The following is an 18,628-nucleotide window of genomic DNA, read 5'->3' as shown; positions in this document are numbered from 1 at the left end:
TGAGAGCCAAGATTATATAACCATGTTTTATCAGCTAGCTTTATAACAGTCCTAGCCAGCAGAGAGGTGTGTAAATGCTCCAGCTGGGATTCACTTTGAACAACACCCAGTAGAAATTAATTGGCAATATATTTATTTGGTGGACTAGTAACAGCACTTTGCAGGTCTGGGGTGCCTGCAGTCTGAGGCTCTCCAAGTATTTAATAAACATTAAGAACATGAGACTCCCGACACCCCTGTGACGCACACAAATCTTGTTATCCTGTTTGTGCAGATGGAAAACCTGGGTCACAGAGATGAAGGGTAGTTTCCAAAAGCTCTCAGGGTTGGCCAACCTTGGCTCCCATTGCAGTCAATGAGAATTTTATCCTGACTTCAGTGGGAGCAGAATGAGGCCAGCAGTGAGGGCTTTTGGAAATCTCACCCTAAGTGACTTAGCCAAGGTCACCCAAGGTTTGCAACTCTGATGACTGCTTATGGGCCCGATTCTGCAGGTTGCTAAGCAGCTTCATAGACTTCGCAAGATCAGGTTCCAAGGTCCTTATGTTTGCTTATTATCTTGATATTTAAATGTTAGTTCTTGCTAGCTAGCTCCATGCTGTTGCCATGCTTCTGTTCTTGTAGATTTATCTGTGCTCCCAGCTCCCTGGTTGATGTCTGTCCTGCAAAACTCCCTCATGAACTGGATTTGATAAACAGTCAGTGCTTCAGGATGGATTGTGCTTTGTTGTCTGAGATTCCAAAAGGCTGATATTTATTCCAAATGCAGATTTGCACAAAACAAGCCTTATTCTCAGCACCATCATCTAGAAGTGGTCTTTGACATGGGAGCCCTAAATTGGAAGGATATTATATCCTTTAGCTATGAGGCATTCACAGTTAAACTGAGTAAGGACAGGGCACATGTCTGGGAAAACCAGTTCTGCCAGCTCCACTAGGGGAGTACAACGTCAGTAATAAAACCACAGCCTTTCTGAGCCTCTATTTAAAGAGGCGAGGCTCGCCCTAGAGCAGCTTCATCAGCCTCCCTGGACATCCTGTGTGATGTGTGCCACCCAACCTGCAGTCAGGGAGACGAGCCAGGACAATCCCACACTCTTCCTCTTGGCTGGTGTGGCTGTTCCAGCTTCCGCGGGGACATTCTAACTAACCAGCCTGTGCATGGTTTGAATTTAGCTCTATTTTAATATCGAAATCCCAGTTCAGATCTTTAATTTACTGCTCTCCTCCCTAGGACAGTAGCTAAGGTTTACTACCAGCTATTTCCGCTCTGTCAAAATAAAATATCCTTTAAGGAGGAATAACTGTTTTTCCCCCTAACATTATTTAAGGGAGGAGAAACAATCTCACGTTTCATTTGGTTGCTGTGTTGTATTTCTGTCACTAGGATTTCAAGCTAGACACGCAAATGTATTTGGCATTATAAAGTCTGGTCTCGGCCATCAATAATTTCATTAGCTTAAAATCTACTGGAAGTTGTATTGCTATTTGCAATGCTATGTTTTTTTAAAAGAACAACTAATGGTCCGAACCCAGTTAACCAAGACAAGAAGCTGTATTTGCACCAAATAGCATTAATTTACTGCTACTCATTTATCAGTAGTAAATTCTAATGCCTTTAGATTATTGTTTTGCTGGAAAAGGATGGCTTCTGGCTAAAGCATAGGATTGTGAGTCAGAAGAGCTGAGTTTCATTCACCTGCTGTTTATAACAAATATAACAAATATGTATTTTTTACTGTGTTTAGCTGAATACTCCTCTGTTCAGATTTGACCCCTCGAGGGTGGAACGTGATTGTACCTTCTCAAAGGTTTCAGAGTAACAGCCGTGTTAGTCTGTATTCGCAAAAAGAAAAGGAGTACTTGTGGCACCTTAGAGACTAACCAATTTATTTGAGCATAAGCTTTCATGAGCTACAGCTCACTTCATCGGATGCATACTGTGGAAAGTGTAGAAGATCTTTTATACACACAAAGCATGAAAAAATACCTCCCTGCACCCCACTCTCCTGAGTGATCACTTTAGATAAGCTATTGCCAGCAGGAGAGAGGGGGAGGTATTATTTCATGCTTTGTGTGTATAAAAGATCTTCTACACTTTCCACAGTATGCATCCGATGAAGTGAGCTGTAGCTCACGAAAGCTTATGCTCAAATAAATTGGTTAATCTCTAAGGTCCTTTTCTATTATCGTTGTGACCAGGATGTTGCGTGGGGGGCTGACTGAGCTTTGCGTTCTTTTGGTGGAGTGCTGCTGCACCTCAGGAGTGGGACATCGTCTGAGTGGCATGCTGCTTTAAGTGCACACTGGTTACGTTGCAGCCCCATCACAGCTGGGGTGAAAGAACCCCCACGCCTGGTGTTCCTGAGGAGCAGGGGCAAAATCACAAGAAATGGGGTAAAATTTTCCCAGGTGCCCAAGTCCCATATTACCCATCATTCCTAAAGCGATATATGCACATGCAGACATGTCCCTCACGGAGCCTGTTTGCTGTAGGCTCTGCTCCATTATGGGGCCTTGAAAAGTTTTTAAAGTCATGTGATTAACCCTTTATACACCAGAGAGACAGTGATTGCACGTTCCCACCTTAGGAAGGAAGGAAACTCTGGGAAGGTGTGGCTATGGTAGTGCCAGCCTTCTGATCGGGTGGTATTTTACAGCCTCATAGGCGTAAATGATTAAACAAAATGCAAGGCAGTGTGGGTGGTTGTATCTTTTATGATGATTTATTATTTATGTATATGATGGTAGCACTTAGGAGGGAATGATGCTTTATTGAAACAAAGCTGCCACGTTTCGTCTGAGAGAGCGGCATGTTACTGTGCAGCAATTAGCTCCCTAAAACCCAGGATAAATAAATTAGTGAAACAGAGGCAAAGTCGTTCCTAGTGGAACTCCATTATGGGCTAGAGTGGCACATCAGCAAATGAACTGCACTAGGAAAGGGTTCAGAAAAGAGCTACAAGAATGATTTGAGGTCTAGAAAAACAGTGGCTGATATTAAACGGCTGAAGCTCAGTCTGCTTCGTTTATCAAAGAGAAGGTTAAAAGATCTACAAGAATCTACACGGGGAAGAGATTTCTGGTAGGATAGAGTGCTTTAATCCAGCAGCAAAAGGTACAACTAGATCCAGTGCTTGGAAGCTGAACACAACAAATTCAGGTCTAGGGACATGGTGGAGTCTCCATCACTTGCATTCTGTAAATCCAGACTAGATCTCCCTCTAAAAGAGATGCTATAGCTCAGTGGTTCTCAACCTGTTTATCATTGTGGGCCGCAGGTTGAGAACCATAGCTCCCCCACAGACCCCTGTACCCAGCGCCCCCTGCCCAGAGACCCTTCCACAGAGTAGGGCCAACAGGGAGCCCTGGGCACTGGGCCAGGCTGGGTTGGGCGGCAGGGCAGTCCCGCCCCAACCGTGAACCCTGCCCCCTGTTGTGTGGGGCCGGGCGGCAGCTGCATCGGGCAGCCAGGACTCCGGACCCCGTCACGTGGGCCTGGCAGCCTTTAGCACGCAGCTGGGCTGCATGTTGAGAACCACCGCTCTAACTCAGTCAAAGTTCTGATCAAGCACGCAGGCACCTGAGTGGGTATAAAATCCACTAAACTCTTAGAAATCACCCAGGGAAATTCCCTTTCGGACATGACTTTGTTCTAGTAGAGGTGGGTCAGAGCCACAAAGATCAGAACCAGACCTGAGCCTCCCCAAGCCTTGGGTGTGTTTCCTCAAGCGTTGTGGGATCAAGGCCACCGCTGAGTTTGGTGCCGACATAACAGGGTCTCTTCCTAGGTAAAGAAGGTCCACGTTGGCCCTATAAAAAGCAGCTGCTTCTTGTTTTTGGGGGGAGAGGCAGGGGCATGTGGCTTGACGCCATTCTGCTGCATGAGTGAAACCCTGGAAAACTCATGCTCCCTCCTTTACATTCTCCTCCTAAGGCATAAAGGGCTCTAGTGCCATGGGGCAAGTAGGGGGAGGTAGGATTTGAGGAGTTGGCAGGGGGTGCACACCTTGGAGCCCACTTGTTAGCTGCCTTTGTGCTTATGATATTGTTGAGAGAAGGCGCGGGTCAGACGGGACAGAGAGTCTCCTTTGTTAACCATCTGCAGACTGGCGCACTAGAAATGTGGTGGCGATAGCAAAGCTCCCCGCAGGACAGCTGTGAGTATGGAGCTGGACACGGCTGCCACTGAAAGCCATGGGGTTGTTTTTCCTATTCCCCGACGACACAAGCACTGAGCCTGGATCTGTAGGTGGAAAGAAACCCAGCCACACAGGGAAGGTTGGCAGGTTATTTATTTCACTTCCCTTGTGTGTTTTTTCCCCTCTTCCTTGCAGTATGTGGTTATCCCGACACGACGCGCGACCGCTGTGGCCTTGCAGAGCTTCACTTCGCACCTGCTGGGAGATGCTGGCAGCCCCTACCTGATTGGATTCGTAAGTGCACGCTGCAGACTTGGTGGGACCATTTCTGGGAGGGTAGTTGGAACTCTAAGTGCATCCCAGTTGAAGGAATCTGTAAAGGCCCATCACACTGTGTAGGCAAATGCCAACAAGGGAGACAGCCGTGGTTTCTGTGATATGGACATGTGTGCACTAGAAATTAGACATTCTGTGTGTGTGTCTCTTGTTTTTTAACTAAATACCTAGTCTCATTAGCCAAAAATCTCTGGGAAGGTGTGGCTATGGTAGTGCCAGCATTCTGATCGGGTGGTATTTTACACTCTCATAGGCGTAAATGATTAAACAAAATGCAAGGCAGTGTGGGTGGTTGTATCTTTTACGATGATTTATTATTTATGTATATGATGGTAGCACTTAGGACACTCAGTCATGGTCCAGGACCTCATTGCGCTAGGTGCTGTACAAGTAGAGAACAAAAAGACAGAGTCTGAAAACTTTCCCCATTGAAAATGTGAGGCCTAAGAAGCTTCGTGAAAAGAAACATTTCTGGGTATATTGGACCAAATTCTCTACTACTACAACTCCACTGTCTTCAATGCAGCTATGTCATCGGAGACTTTGACCCACTGCCTTAAAAGGCCAAGCCGAATTCTGCTCTGTTACCCCCGTGCAAATCTTGAGTAGCATTGCCAGAGTTGTGACTGCAGTTACTCCAGATTTACAGTGATATGACTGGGATCTGAATTTGACCCATCATGTCATAGACATCACTCTCAGGCTAGTCCTTCCAGCTGAGCGCCATGGCTTTGATTGGAGTATTTTGGATGTCCACTGGCACGTCCCGTGTTACTTAGCTGTGTGGTTTCTATGGTTAAAAGTCATTTCTGTTTCATCAGTCTCAGATCCAATGAGGTGCATCTTGCACGACCAGAAGGGGGCAGCAGCTGAAACATGATACACATTTAGACTGTTCTGTACGACACAGAAAGCTGCTGCCACGTGGGCCTTACGTGCTAAAAGACAGGCACCAAGAAGACAATGTGCGGGGCAACTGCGGGAAGGGAAGAACTTACAGCATAAATCTGTGTAATTGTACTCACTTTTAATTCATTCAAATCTGGTGGGCACCCTATTGAGTTCTAGAAGGGACTTGGATGCGGAAAGGGCAGTTGCTTAGCAAACCAGGGATGGGAAGAGGCTGGGCAGGGTAGGCAGCATGGGGAAAGGCATAGCTATTCGGGTGGGAGAACGAAATAAACCAGGCTTTGAGGCTTGCGTAAGTGGTGGGTGTGGGGGAGGAAGGCAATATAAGAGGCAAGGTCTGCTCTGTAGGCTTGGATTTGTGTTTGATATCACACACATGCACAATTACGCCTTGCAAACGTCCTGGAAGAAACATTTCCTCCCTTGCTTATTGTGTTATATATAAGGGATGTCCTAGAGAGGTGACCAAGACCCTAAAATGAATGCAATTAATCGTGAAAGTTGCCCAGAGCTGCTTTGTGCCACTGACTAGACGGGACTTGGATTTCATAAAAATAACATGCCTGACCCTACAGTCTCCACAGACTGATTGAGCTCTCCATTACCTAGGGATGCCTGCAAATTGCGTGATTAAGGTGTGTGAGGTAACAGCAGCCCTAGACTTTCTCTGGCCCTATCTTAGTTGAAGATATTTTTTTTAAATAATGATTTTGATTAGTTTGTGTCTAATGTGTTGGCGATAAAGCACTTCTCATTTTGGAGGAAGACAGTCCCAAAAGCAAATCCACTTGTAATGGGGTTCAGGAGAGAAAGCTTTCAGCCTTTGGGGGGAGGTGTGTCAGAGCCCTGTGTTCAGCAGCCCTCTCTGGCCTGGCTTAGCTGACTCACGGTCCCTGCAGCGCAATGGCTGAAAGGTCAATTGGTCATTTTTCAAAATGGGAAAGAGCAAATATTATTTAGAGCCAAAATGTGAACAGTCGACTTCCTGGAGACAGGCCAGCCATTTATACTGCAGGGAGATCTCAGCATGTGAGTCAGTGAAACTGCCCACTGGAATAGGGGCTGCAGGATCAGGTCCTAAGTGTGTGATAAAACAGGTGAGAGGGGGTTGGATTAAGACTGGGATTTTCAAGGGAGCCTAAGGGAATTAAACATCTAATTCCTATTGACTGCCGATAGGATTTGGGTACTTACGTCCCTTTAGCTCCCTTGTGAGCCTCTGCCTAAGGACCTTAGACCAATTTGCTGCTGGACCAGAGTGATCATGTGGCACACCTACAGCATAGTGTAAATCCTCCTAGGGAGAGGGAAAGCAAGGCAAGAAAAGAATGAAGTGACAAGCAAGCTCTGAGTGTGGATAACTTCCCCCGTCCCGCAACATGTGCTTTAATCGCTAAACTCTGCCACTTCATTTCATTTAGCCATTTACAGAATATCAACCAGCTGAGACTCCCTTGATCATCAAGGAGGCTTTTGATCTGAAGTGTAAAAGCCGCTCTGTTTATTATAAGGCTGGATGCTATCTCTGGGAGTGGGTGTTCTAGAATGGCTCTCTATGAAGAACTCAAGCCCTCCCGGCCTTGCAGGCACTCGGTTGTGTCAACATATTGTTTCCATCGTGGTTCAGCTGTTGGTAAAATGTCCTATTGGTTTTAAAGCCCTCTTATGGTACATATAAGACACTTAGCGGCTATGGCCTACCATGCTTGAGTGATCCTTTGTTGTCATGTGCCCCAAGTTGTTTGCTGGGGTCAGAATTGGCTGTTCATTTAATCTATTCCAGTTCCAAACCTTGAGACCACAGGAGCTGGGGCATTTGGTAATTATGTTCCTTGTTTATGTGGTTTCGTATTATCATCCAACTTTCCCAGTGTGTTTCGGTATTTAAAACTAAATGGCAAGAAGTCTGTGTGTGGCTGCTTTTCACGGCTTTTAAAATATTGATAACTTTCATTCAGCTTTATTGTGGTAAAAGGCCCCGTGACTCTGTGTTATGAAGATGCTGTGCAAATGTGTTCATTTAGGGAAGTGGCTGTAATTTGTATAAATGGTTTTATTACTTGCCTAGCACAGGGACCAATTACTTGTAAATTGGTGCTGACGGATGAATTGCAAGCAGGGGAAGGCACCATTACACTTTTACTTTGGGTGAGATAGTTTCTATTCCTCGATGGCTGTAATTGTCTTTTTAAAGAGCTTTCAGTAACTTGCAGAGTTGACATCACTCCTGTTGAACAACATAGGGACACCCTGTGCTCTGGTCAGCCTCAGGGAGGCCAACAAGGTTTCCCCCTTATATAGCACTTTGCAGCCGAAGTGCTCTAAAGCACTTTGCAAAGGTGTGATCCCCATTCTGCAGACGGGATGACAAAGTGAGGTACAGAGCAGTTAACTGGCTTGTCCAAAATCCCCCAGTGGTATTGTCTGGCATAAAACACACGCCTCCCAAAACTTGATCCTGTGCTAGGCTGCATTGTTGCACACCTAGTGAAGTTGCCTGGGTGTTAATGCAGGGTAGTGTTTGGTACATAGTTAACTCCTCCTGTGCCAAGCTGCCTTTTTTCTTCGTTCTAACCAGCCATGTCTCTGCTGCCTTCTACAGATATAGTATTAGGATGAATAAGTGTTTCTGGGGGTGGGTGGGTGTGTATATGCCTGTTTTCACTGGTGTGGATTTACAGTATTTCCATACGTGAAAGGCAGTGTTCCTTGGTATACTGACATATTCCTTCGATTCAGGAAAAGCCAGTGTGGACAGACAGCTCTCTTGGTGTCAGTTTCAAGGCTGTGTTTTAGCACTCTTCTCACGCTTTTAGTGCTGTCAGTCACTTCCAATCTGAGCACAACCAGTGCTTTCCTCCTTCATCCTCCCTTCTGCTTCCAGGCCTGGCCATGATGGCGACCAGGGGTTTGTGTCAGGCTCTTGCCTTTCATCTGCAAGAGAAGTTTCATGCACTGACACAAGCTGTCCGCACTGCCACCTCCTCTGTTTACCTCGTAGCTTTATAGAAATCCTCCTCAGCGGAGGCCCACACCTGCATGAGGGTTTGAAACTCAACTGTATCCATTGGTTATCTGGCAGCTTTGAGGCTTGAGGAGTAGGCGTTGGGAGTGCCAGGGATCCAGCTTGACCAGGCACTCGGATCCCTCCAACAGCACTTTCCATCAGCCAGACTCGTCTCCCGCGCTGAGCTGGTGGTGATCCCTCGCTGTCTGTCACACTGACCTGCCACTTCCAGATCATCCCTGCGGGTTCTAGTGGATGGAGCACTGGACTGGGACTCAGGAAACCTGGTTTCTATTCCTGACTCTGCTCCTAGCTTGCTGGGTCATCTTTGGCTAGTCACTTGCTCTCTCTGTGCCTCTGTTTTCTATCTATAAAATGTGGATAATGATATGGCAACGTTTGTAAAATGCTTTGAGATCTACCATAAACACACTATATGAGAGCAGTGACCTAAGTGCTGATGTGGACAACAATAAGCTGTCCCACCAACATAGCTGCCGCCACTCACAGAGGTGGTTTTGTTCTGCGGACAGGAGAGTTCTCTCCTGTCAGCATTGAGCATCTTACCAGACGCGCTACAGCGGTGCAGCTGCACTGATGTAGCAGTTCTAGTGAGGACTAGCCCTTATTTTCTTCATTCTCAGCCAGCCAGGCCCCTGCCTGCATTCAGCACGTGCTCCACCATCTCTTCCTTTTCAGAACACGTTCTGCAACTCAGGGAGCAGTTCTGTCGGTCAATTTTGTTTTGCATGTAATTAAGCCTTAAGGACTGCTCTTGTGCACTCATAATGAGGCTCTTTGTTAATCTTTGATCGTTAATGGGTTCAGTCTCTCTCCACCGCTGTCCACGCGTTGGTTTCTGTGTAAATCTTTCAAGTTTTTCTTTGGTGATTTACATTCTCCTTTCATTTGTGCTTTCTTGGGCTGGGATGCACACTCAGCCAACACTTGTTATTGCCACCAGATCGTCTACTTTGAGTCCTCAGATATTTTGATCGTGTATTCTTCATTGTCAATTGCTTCCTCTACAGGTCCTTTTCCTCCACTTCTTGAGTGATCGTCATTACTCTGTGCATTGCCAGGAGTGTTCTTGTTTGGATTTCAGTTTTTTTCTTCTCGTCTTGCTTCCACGTGTTCAGTCCAGCAGTGTGCTATACGACTGGTATGACCCACATATTAATGACTTGGACAAGATTCTTCAAGTTTTGTCCTTAGAGTAATTCTTATTTGTCTTTAATATTCTTTCCTCACTTCTTCTTTGACTTCCTTATGTTGTAACTCCATCAGTTCCCTGATTCCAAGGTATTTGTAGGGGGCATGCTGCGAGATATCTTGGATAGTATCTTCGTTAACTTATATGCCATCTGATTGTACCAATTTACCCCTCTTTTGAGACGCCACCGCGTGTTTAGCCAAGCCAAGCTTTAGATCTTCACCAAACTGTCCTATGTGTCCCCCATCTCCTTTTGTGATCGATCATCTGTGTATAACAAATGGGTAACTGGTGGTGGGTCTCTGCTGATACGAGAGCCAGAAGTTAAATTGCAGAGTGTCCATGTCAGCAGCAGCATTGCTACCACGAACAGTATTGGTGATAAGGAATCCCCTGAAAAGATTCCTCTTTTAATTTGGAGAGCCTCAAGAGCCATTTTTATTATTCCTGTTGTTGTTAAAGTGACTTCAAACCAACACATCCTGAAGACAGTGTGTGACAACTCCACTGTGCATTGTCAGAGTGGGCATTGGGCTTCAGGACCTCACAACCCCACTCTGCCCCCTCATGTAGGCTGTTGGAACAGCTCCCAGTAGCGTGAATGGGTGCTTCTGCTGCTGGCTTCATTTGAGTCCCTGTGCTCTGCACAGCCTCCTCCCTGTGGAACCCACAGGCCTGAGACTCTGGGACCCAGGGGGGTATTCATTTTCAAGACAGGAGCTTCGTTTGTGTGGCTGGCAGATGACGGCAGTGTCTGCAGAAGGCTCGTTGCCCTTTTGACCCACCCATGTTACCCCAAAACAGAGGGTTGCAGTGACTAGAATGTAGGTGACCTTGTAATCAACTGTAGGCAAATCTGAGATGTTTTGTTATTCTAAAAGAGCTTAGTGTGGCTCTGAATAGTTCCTGGAAAAATTTTAGCCATAAACCTGTCACTTCTCACCTCCCACCCCTGTCCCAACTCCATTATTTGAGTGGGCTGATAACATGGATCTAATGAGCTACTTAAATAGCAAGAATGCTAATGACTTTCTTTTAACAAGTAGTTAACAGAACAGTGTTAATTATGGCTGGTGCTGAGTTGCACAAATATAGAGCAGCACTAGATCGGCAACATAGCTAGGGAGAATCAGAGTAAATGCAGCATTTGGGATACTTCTTTAATGAAAATTATAATTGGAGCTCTAGGTTTCTCAGGCTTTTTGGCCTGGTTTGAAGTGGCCTCATTGCAGATTAATTTTTGAAGAGCTGTCTGGGTTCATAGCCATGCACGTGAATATTCTTAAATACAGGTGGAAGGTCACTTTGTGGCAGAACTGTGTATACACTGGGTCTAGAGAGCTATTTTGGGGCTTATCTACACATGAAAATTAATCTGGAACAGGATAGGGTATGCATTGATGCGTCTTGGAAAAAATTTTGAAGGAGAAAGTAGTTAAGGACATTGAGGTCAATGGTAAATGGGACAAAATACAACATGGTTTTACAAAAGGTAGATCGTGCCAAACCAACCTGATCTCCTTCTTTGAGAAAGTAACAGATTTTTTTAGGCAAAGGAAAGGCAGTGGATCTAATTTACCTAGATTTCAGTAAGGCGTTTGATACGGTGCCACATGGGGAATTATTAGTTAAATTGGAAAAGATGGGGATCAATATGAAAATTGAAAGGTGGATAAGGAATTGGTTAAAGGGGAGACTACAGCGGGTCATACTGAAAGGTAAACTGTCAGGCTGGAGGGAGGTTACCAGTGGAGTTCCTCAGGGATTGGTTTTGGGACCAATCTTATTTAATCCTTTTATTACTGACCTTGGCACAAAAAGTGGGAGTGTGCTAATAAAGTTTGCGGATGATACAAAGCTGGGAGGTATTGCCAATTTAGAGGAGGACCGGGATATCATACAGGAGGATCTGGATGACCTTTTAAACTGAAGTAATAGTAATAGGATGAAATTTAATAGTGAGAAGTGTAAGGTTATGCATTTAGGGATTAATAACAAGAATTTTAGTTATAAGCTGGGGACGCATCAATTAGAAGTAACGGAGGAGGAGAAGGACCTTGGAGTATTGATTGACCACAGGATGACTATGAGCCGCCAATGTGATATGGCCGTGAAAAAAGCTAATGTGGTCTTGGGATGCATCAGGCGAGGTATTTCCAGTAGAGATAAGGCGGTGTTAGTACCGTTATACCAAGGCACTGGTGAGACCTCACCTGGAATACTGTGTGCAGTTCTGGTCTCCCATGTTTAAGAAGGATGAATTCAAACTGGAACAGGTACAGAGAGGGGCTACTAAGATGATCCGAGGAAGGGAAAACCTGTCTTAGATTCATAGATATTTAGGTCAGAAGGGACCATTATAATCATCTAGTCTGACCTCCCGCACAACGCAGGCCACAGAATTTCACCCATCACTCCTGCAAAAAACCTCACACCTATATCTGTGCTATTGAAGTCCTTAAATCGTAGTTTAAAGACTTCAAGGAGCAGAGAATCCTCCAGCAAGTGACCCGTGCCCCATGCTACAGAGGAAGGCGAAAAACCTCCAGGGCCTCTTCCAATCTGCCCTGGAGGAAAATTCCATCCCGACCCCAAATATGGCGATCAGCTAAACCCTGAGCATATGGGCAAGATTCATCAGCCAGATACTACAGAAAATTCTTTCCTGGGTAAGGAGACTTTCCTGGGAAAGGAGACTCAAGGAGCTTGGCTTGTTTAGCCTAACCAAAAGAAGGCTGAGGGGAGATATGTTTGCTCTCTATAAATATATCAGAGGGATAAATACCAGGGAGGGAGAGGAATTATTTAAGCTCAGTACCAATGTGGACACAAGAACAAATGGATATAAACTGGCCATCGGGAGGAGTGAAGTTCTGGAACAGCCTTCCAAGGGAAGCAGTGGGGGCAAAAGACCTATCTGGCTTCAAGATTAAACTCGATAAGTGTATGGAGGAGATGGTATGATGGGATAACATGATTTTGGCAATTAACTGATCTTTTAACTATTCATGGTAAATAGGCCCAATGGCCTGTGATGGGATGGGATCTGAGTTACTACAGAGAATTCTTTCCTGGGTATCTGGCTGATGAATCTTGCCCACGTGCTCAGGGTTCAGCTGATGGCCATATTTGGGGTCGGGAAGGAATTTTCCTCCAGGGCAGATTGGAAGAGGCCTGGGGTTTTCTCGCCTTCCTCTGTAGCATAGGGCACAGGTCACTTGCTGGAGGATTCTCTGCACCTTGAAGTCTTTAAACCATGATTTGAGGACTTCAATAGCTCAGACATAGGTGAGAGGTTTATTACAGGAGTGGGTGGGTGAGATTCTGTGGCCTGAATTGTGCAGGAGGTGAGACAAGATGATCATAATGGTCCCTTCTGACCTTAGTATCTATGAATCTATGAATTTAAAGCAGATGAACTCCATGTGTGAATGCCCTGATTCTTGGATAAGTGCTTGTTACTCCGGAATAGTTGTTTCTGATTAACTCCCTCTGTGGACGTTCTTATTCCGGAACAAAAGTGTCTAATTCCAAATTAATTTAATCCACTGTGAAAGAGGATTATTCTGGAATTACATTCACCCCCCCATATTAATCTTTAAATTCATACCCTATCTTAATCTGAATTAACTTCCCAGTGTAGAAAAGCCCTAAAAGTGCCCTCTTTCAAATTTAGCTTAATCCACTGCATAAAACTAAGTGGGAATAAAACAGCTTTATTCCAGAATAGGAACATTCCCACATATAGGGTTAATCAGGAATTATTCCAGAATAACTTCTCAACTAGACCCACCCTTATGTAAAATCTTAGTAGAGCCAAAGCACAGCCAGTTCTTATCTCAGAATTAACACTTTACACCTGAGGTTTGCCTTTACTAGCTACATGAAAGTAAAAACTACAGTGCTTTGTCTCCCCCAGGATTGCTGTCTTGATGTACAAACACACCTTTATTTTGCAGTGAAGACAGCCATTAACAAACAAGAGACTTAGGTCAGCTTAACTATGTTTCTCCGGAGTGTGAATTTTCAACTCTCGTGAGTGATGTTGCTAGGTTGACCTACTTTTTAGGAGTAGCCCAGACCTGAGAGGAGTAATGCAGTAGTTTCCAAATTGTGCTCTCCAGAGCACTTGCTAGTGATCTGCAGAGAGCTGGCTGCTCACCTGGTGCTGGCTGGCATCCTTGTTTCCATCGGAAAGCACCGGAACTGATGGGAGGGGAGAAGGTGAAATGAAGAGCAGAAGTACAGCGTGAGATGAACTTGAATCCAAAAAGGACCGAACACTTACCATGCTCAAACAGCTAAAAATGCGTGGCGTGCCTTCCCAATACGACTTCTCTGTGTGAGCCATTGCTGTCACGACGAGAGAGAGGTCGTAAGCTTATGAGTGGAGGGGAGACGTTTGCCAGACAATTTCTCTGTTAAGATGTGCCCCACAGTCTGCAGAAGCTTTGAAACCTCCACTGCACTAGGACACCTTCCAGGGAGTGTCGGAAGGACAGTGCATGTTGTGGGTTTTCTTGCTAGCAGAGTGGAATTGAGTTTCTAGTGATTTCTGCTTATAATGATGGATCGGATGCTACTTCCTGTATGCCATTTCCTATTGAGGGCTGATGTATTTGCCATTAGCTTGTACTGATCGGTAATGGGTGCTTTGTTCTTAAAGATCAGATCAGAAGGAATTTTTCTGATTTTCTTTGGTCTTGCCATCCTATCATGTATTCCTAAGGGCCACTCTGCTGCTGGTAAAAGAGGTGACGGGTTGGAAAGTACTGGGTAGAGACAATTATAACATCAAATGTGCAGTAAAGTTCACTTTGCCCTTGCAAAATGGTGGTGTTTATTTGATGCCTGTCTGCTTGGGGGAATCACTGTATTGTGGCTTGAGATGTAACTTTCCCTTGGCCACAGGGATAGATTCTCCCCTGGTGGTGCAGAGAGGTGTACATTAGAGCTCTCTGCACACGCCGGAGACCCTGTGTTTCCGTGGGGGGATTTTGCCCCATCTCGCCCTCTTTCAGGGATTCCACTCTGGGATGGTGACTAGACTTGCGCCAGGGGATCTCTTGGGTGTGCTTCTTTTCCAGCCAGCCGTACCCACATTTTGGGCTGTGCTGGGTCCCCCTACCGGCCCCCATGGTTGTGCTGGGTCCCCCTACCGGCCACCTCCCCCACAATGGGCTTTCTACTGCTAGGAACCTTCCCCCTGAGTCTGTGCAGACAGATGAACGTGGGTATAAGGATTAAAGCAGGGCTGGCCCCAATGGATCCATCTAGCAGGATTCGTGCTGGGATCTGTTTTATACACGGTCATCTTTTTGGTGCAATAATATCAAGTTCATGAATTCTCTGGCCCAGCTGCACTCAGGGGCCTTGCTCTCTACGTAAGCTTTGGGGACACTGCTTGCCCACTGGTCCCATTTGGGTTGCCCCCTTTTTTTCTGCCCATAAAATCAAACGGTCTGAGCTGTAACAGCCTGTAAGGAGTTAGATCCTTCACGTTAGTCGTCATTTGACTGGTCTCATGGATTTGGCATTGCTTGCTCCAGAGATAGGATGAATACTCTGCATCGACCACTGGCTGCTAGGGAGCTGTGGGTGTTCAGCCCCACTGAGGCTCAAACCCTTTATTCCCAGCCTCATGCCACTTGTGCAGGAATTCTGCTTTTTTTTCTGCAGAAGTTCTGCAGGCAGTTCAGCTACTCCCTGGTATCCAGATGGTACTGGATTGAACAATGCATAGCCGCAGAATGCATGGGGTTGGCTTAGTTCTCGCACCAAGAGTGGTGAAAGGCAGGTGTTGACGTGGTGGTGGGTCAGTAAGAGAGGAACAGGTGTGCGGAGGCCACCTTGGTATTTGTGTTAGACTATTTCAGTGTAACAAGCTCCATGTAGCCTGGAATGTCATGTCATCTGGCAATGTCTAGTGGTTAGCAAATGCACATGGGAGGTGAAGTCCAGGTTCTAATCCTCTCGGCGCTGCTGATTTGTCATGTGACTTGGACAAGCCACCTGACCCTGTGGAGGATAATACCAGCCACCGTGGAAAAGGGCTTTGAGATTTTTAGGTGAAAGGTGCTTCTGAAGTGCAAAGCAAGAATTGTTGCTATTACACATTGAGATGCTGCTTTGATGACAGTTGGGCATGCCAGGGAATAATAGCTACAAATTGAGGTCCCTGTCTCCTGGCCACACACAGGCACAGTTGCCAACTTCCATGTGGTAAATATGCACCCCGACTTTCACAATAAACCAGAAATCAAGCTAGTCCCATTTCAAAACAAGGCCAAAACAAGCCAATTCCTAAGAACCCCAACACCCTATGTAACTAGATACCCCTGTCGTACAACTTGGAACTGTGGTGGGCCCGCTGTGCACCCCTGACTCTCTCCCGCCCTTGCCCCTGCTTGCTGGGAGCCGAACAAAAAAAAAAGAAGCAACAAGCTACAAGCCAAAACTAGCCAACAAGCAACTCACAAACCAATTAAGTAAAAAACAAGCCCAGTTTCTGCGTTTTTTTCCCACAGGTTTGGCATGTCTGCACACAGGCTGCACTGTATGGTCTGCTAATTTCCTGCGCATTTATGCTCTTCACATTCTTGTCTTGTAGTTATGTTTTTAAAAATGCTGCACAGCCACTGTATTTGCTTTTCAGTCTAAAACCAGTCTTTACAATAACCTCCCATATGACAATTCTTCTGATTTCCTATCTGCAAATTAAGCATTGATCAGCTGAAACAAAGCTCTCCTGTAGAGGACAGCAAAACCTCCCTCTGCTACATCCCAGACACTTAAATCTCCTCCTTTCTAGGGCAAGGAATGGGGGACAGGAGTTTGGCTAAAGAAGCTTAGGCCTGGGCTACATTTAAAACTTAGGCTGACCTAGTGACATTGCTCAGAGCTGTGAAAAATTTTGCACCCTGTACGATGTAGTTAGGTTGACCTAACCCCCACTAGACATCGCTAGGTCGATGGAATAATTCTTCTATTAACCTAGCTACTGCCTCTTGGAGAGGTGGATTAACTGCATCAATTGATGAACTCCTCCTGTCGGTGTAGCAAGCATCTGCACGATGGTGCTACAGTGGTACAGCTGGACCGCTGCATTTGTGCCGCTGTACTGTAGACATATCCTTAGATTTTGAATTTAAATCCTCTTTGTGAGTGCAGTTTTTTCACCTGTGGCCAGGGGGCAGATTTCCACTCCTAGGGAGAAATCCCTTTCCACTTCTGGGATGGCTTGGATACTAGTTACTGAAACATTCCCCGTATACTTCTGGTAGCTCCCTCCTTAAAGATGTTCCTCTTGCTGTTCTAAGCTGAGACAGGTTTCATTGTCAGCATCTGGCCACATGCCCCTCTGTATATTTCTTGACATGTGCTTCTCCATAGTAGACCCCAATCTGCATGCTGGTAGGAATAGTAAGACATTGAGACCAGTGCTGCTGCTCCATTCATATAGAGGGTGTCTAACCACAAGACCTTTAGAGCGCTTTGTGCTACAGTTTCAATGAAGTCCCGATATGTCCCATATTTCTATGACCTTTTGTTTTCAATTCTCTCAGCTGCAGAGGTGCCTCTTATAATGGCTCTTACCTGCTGCCTCGGTACTTCCAGCTTCAGGACTGCGAGCTGGGGATTCCCTCTGGGTACAGGATTTTCTCCCACTCGAATTAGTCGATGTCTTTAAATTTCAAACTTAAATGTCACTTATTGCTGTTGGTTTGTGCTTTGAGCCAGCTGCTCTTGTCACAGAGGAACTTGCTTCATGAGGTGAAGCTAGTTTTTTGGGGGAAGAGGGAGGAGGGAATTCTCCTTGCACAGCCTTTGTCCATTCCTGGAATTGAAATGTTGGTTTTTTAAAGATTTGTATATGTTCAGATAGTTTGGAAAGAGTCTGGTGGGTCTCAGTGCAGGCTTCAGCAGGAGTCTGCAGGACAAAAACCTTGCTGTATTTGGCACTAATGCAGTATCAGCAAAAAAAAAAAAAAAAAAAGCAAGCCACAGATTGAATGGGCACTAGATTTAAATACCCGTTTCCAGCGGATTATCATTGTTACAGCTCTTGTCATATTGGAAGCTGATTTGTTTACTAGATCATTGACCAGCTAATGCTAAGAGATGATTGATGTTTTGCCTATAGAAATAATTTACCTAAAACTACATTTTAGCAACCAAACTTTCCAGAAGATTGGAATAAATAATGCCACTCTACGTTGTATTTCTGTCACCCCAGATGCACGCACACTGTCATATAATTATGCCGTTTCATCGCTGAATGTTGTTAAGTGTTGAAGGCTAGAATGTCGTTGCCTCAGTAACACTGCTCGGTGCTTCTGTCCTTGGAGCTCCAGTGTTATCAGTACTAAGGCAGCCTGCTAATTCAGCCGACATCTATGTTACTCACAAAAAAAGACCCTAGGCATGGTTTGGTGACAAAGGTGCTCAGCCAGGTTTATTGCCCCCAAGGCATAGTCCTAGTGCCCTGGCTCCGTGGTTACAGGTACACTAACAAATGAGTGTCCAGTGGCAAGGAATGTTTCAGTCAGCAGCAGAAATGTCTACTGTCCCCTAGGCCACACAAAGGGTTAAGGCGAGATACCCCAACATTTATAGACTGGGACAAACAACTGGGATAAATATCTTACATACCACTTTACATGTTTCATGACAGCTGTTTACCTTCCCTTGTTCCTGATATCTCGGACAAAACATCCCTATTCATTATTTTGTCAAACCAACCTATCTTGTACTAGATTGGGATGTATCTGTACTAGCTGGAATATATTTACGTACATATCTAGTACCTAGTCAACTAGCAACAACTTTGCCAAGTTCATGTACCGGATGCTTATCTGCTTTAATACATGGCCTGACTTTGGTTTGCAGCCTCTCATTCAGGCCTGAGATCTTGCACCAGGGCCAGTGCTCCAGGCTCTCCCTCTCCTACACTGAAGTCATGCCGCCACTTTGGTAGAATAAGCCAGCTGCTTAGCCTAGAAGCTGTTTTGGGGCAAGGCT

The 18,628-nt window shown here is 45.5% G+C and overlaps 1 protein-coding gene across 3 annotated transcripts in view; it reads left to right on the top strand.

Moving 5' to 3' along the window:
• Positions 1-18,628, top strand: part of SPNS2 (SPNS lysolipid transporter 2, sphingosine-1-phosphate) — a 172,548-nt gene that overhangs the window by 128,547 nt on the left and 25,373 nt on the right. For all 3 annotated transcript variants that reach the window (XR_012642213.1, XM_074974558.1, XM_074974557.1), the window contains exon 10: positions 4,338-4,436. Coding sequence is in view for 2 of the 3 variants with exons in the window: in XM_074974558.1 (XP_074830659.1) it covers positions 4,338-4,436 (99 nt within the window). In the remaining variant the exon portion in view is untranslated. The remainder of the gene's footprint in view (positions 1-4,337; positions 4,437-18,628) is intronic.

Source organism: Natator depressus, chromosome 17 (assembly GCF_965152275.1).
Source record: "Natator depressus isolate rNatDep1 chromosome 17, rNatDep2.hap1, whole genome shotgun sequence".
NCBI lineage: Eukaryota > Metazoa > Chordata > Testudines > Cheloniidae > Natator > Natator depressus.
Note: the sequence above shows the minus strand (reverse complement) of the source record. Positions and strands in the feature narration are given on the sequence as shown.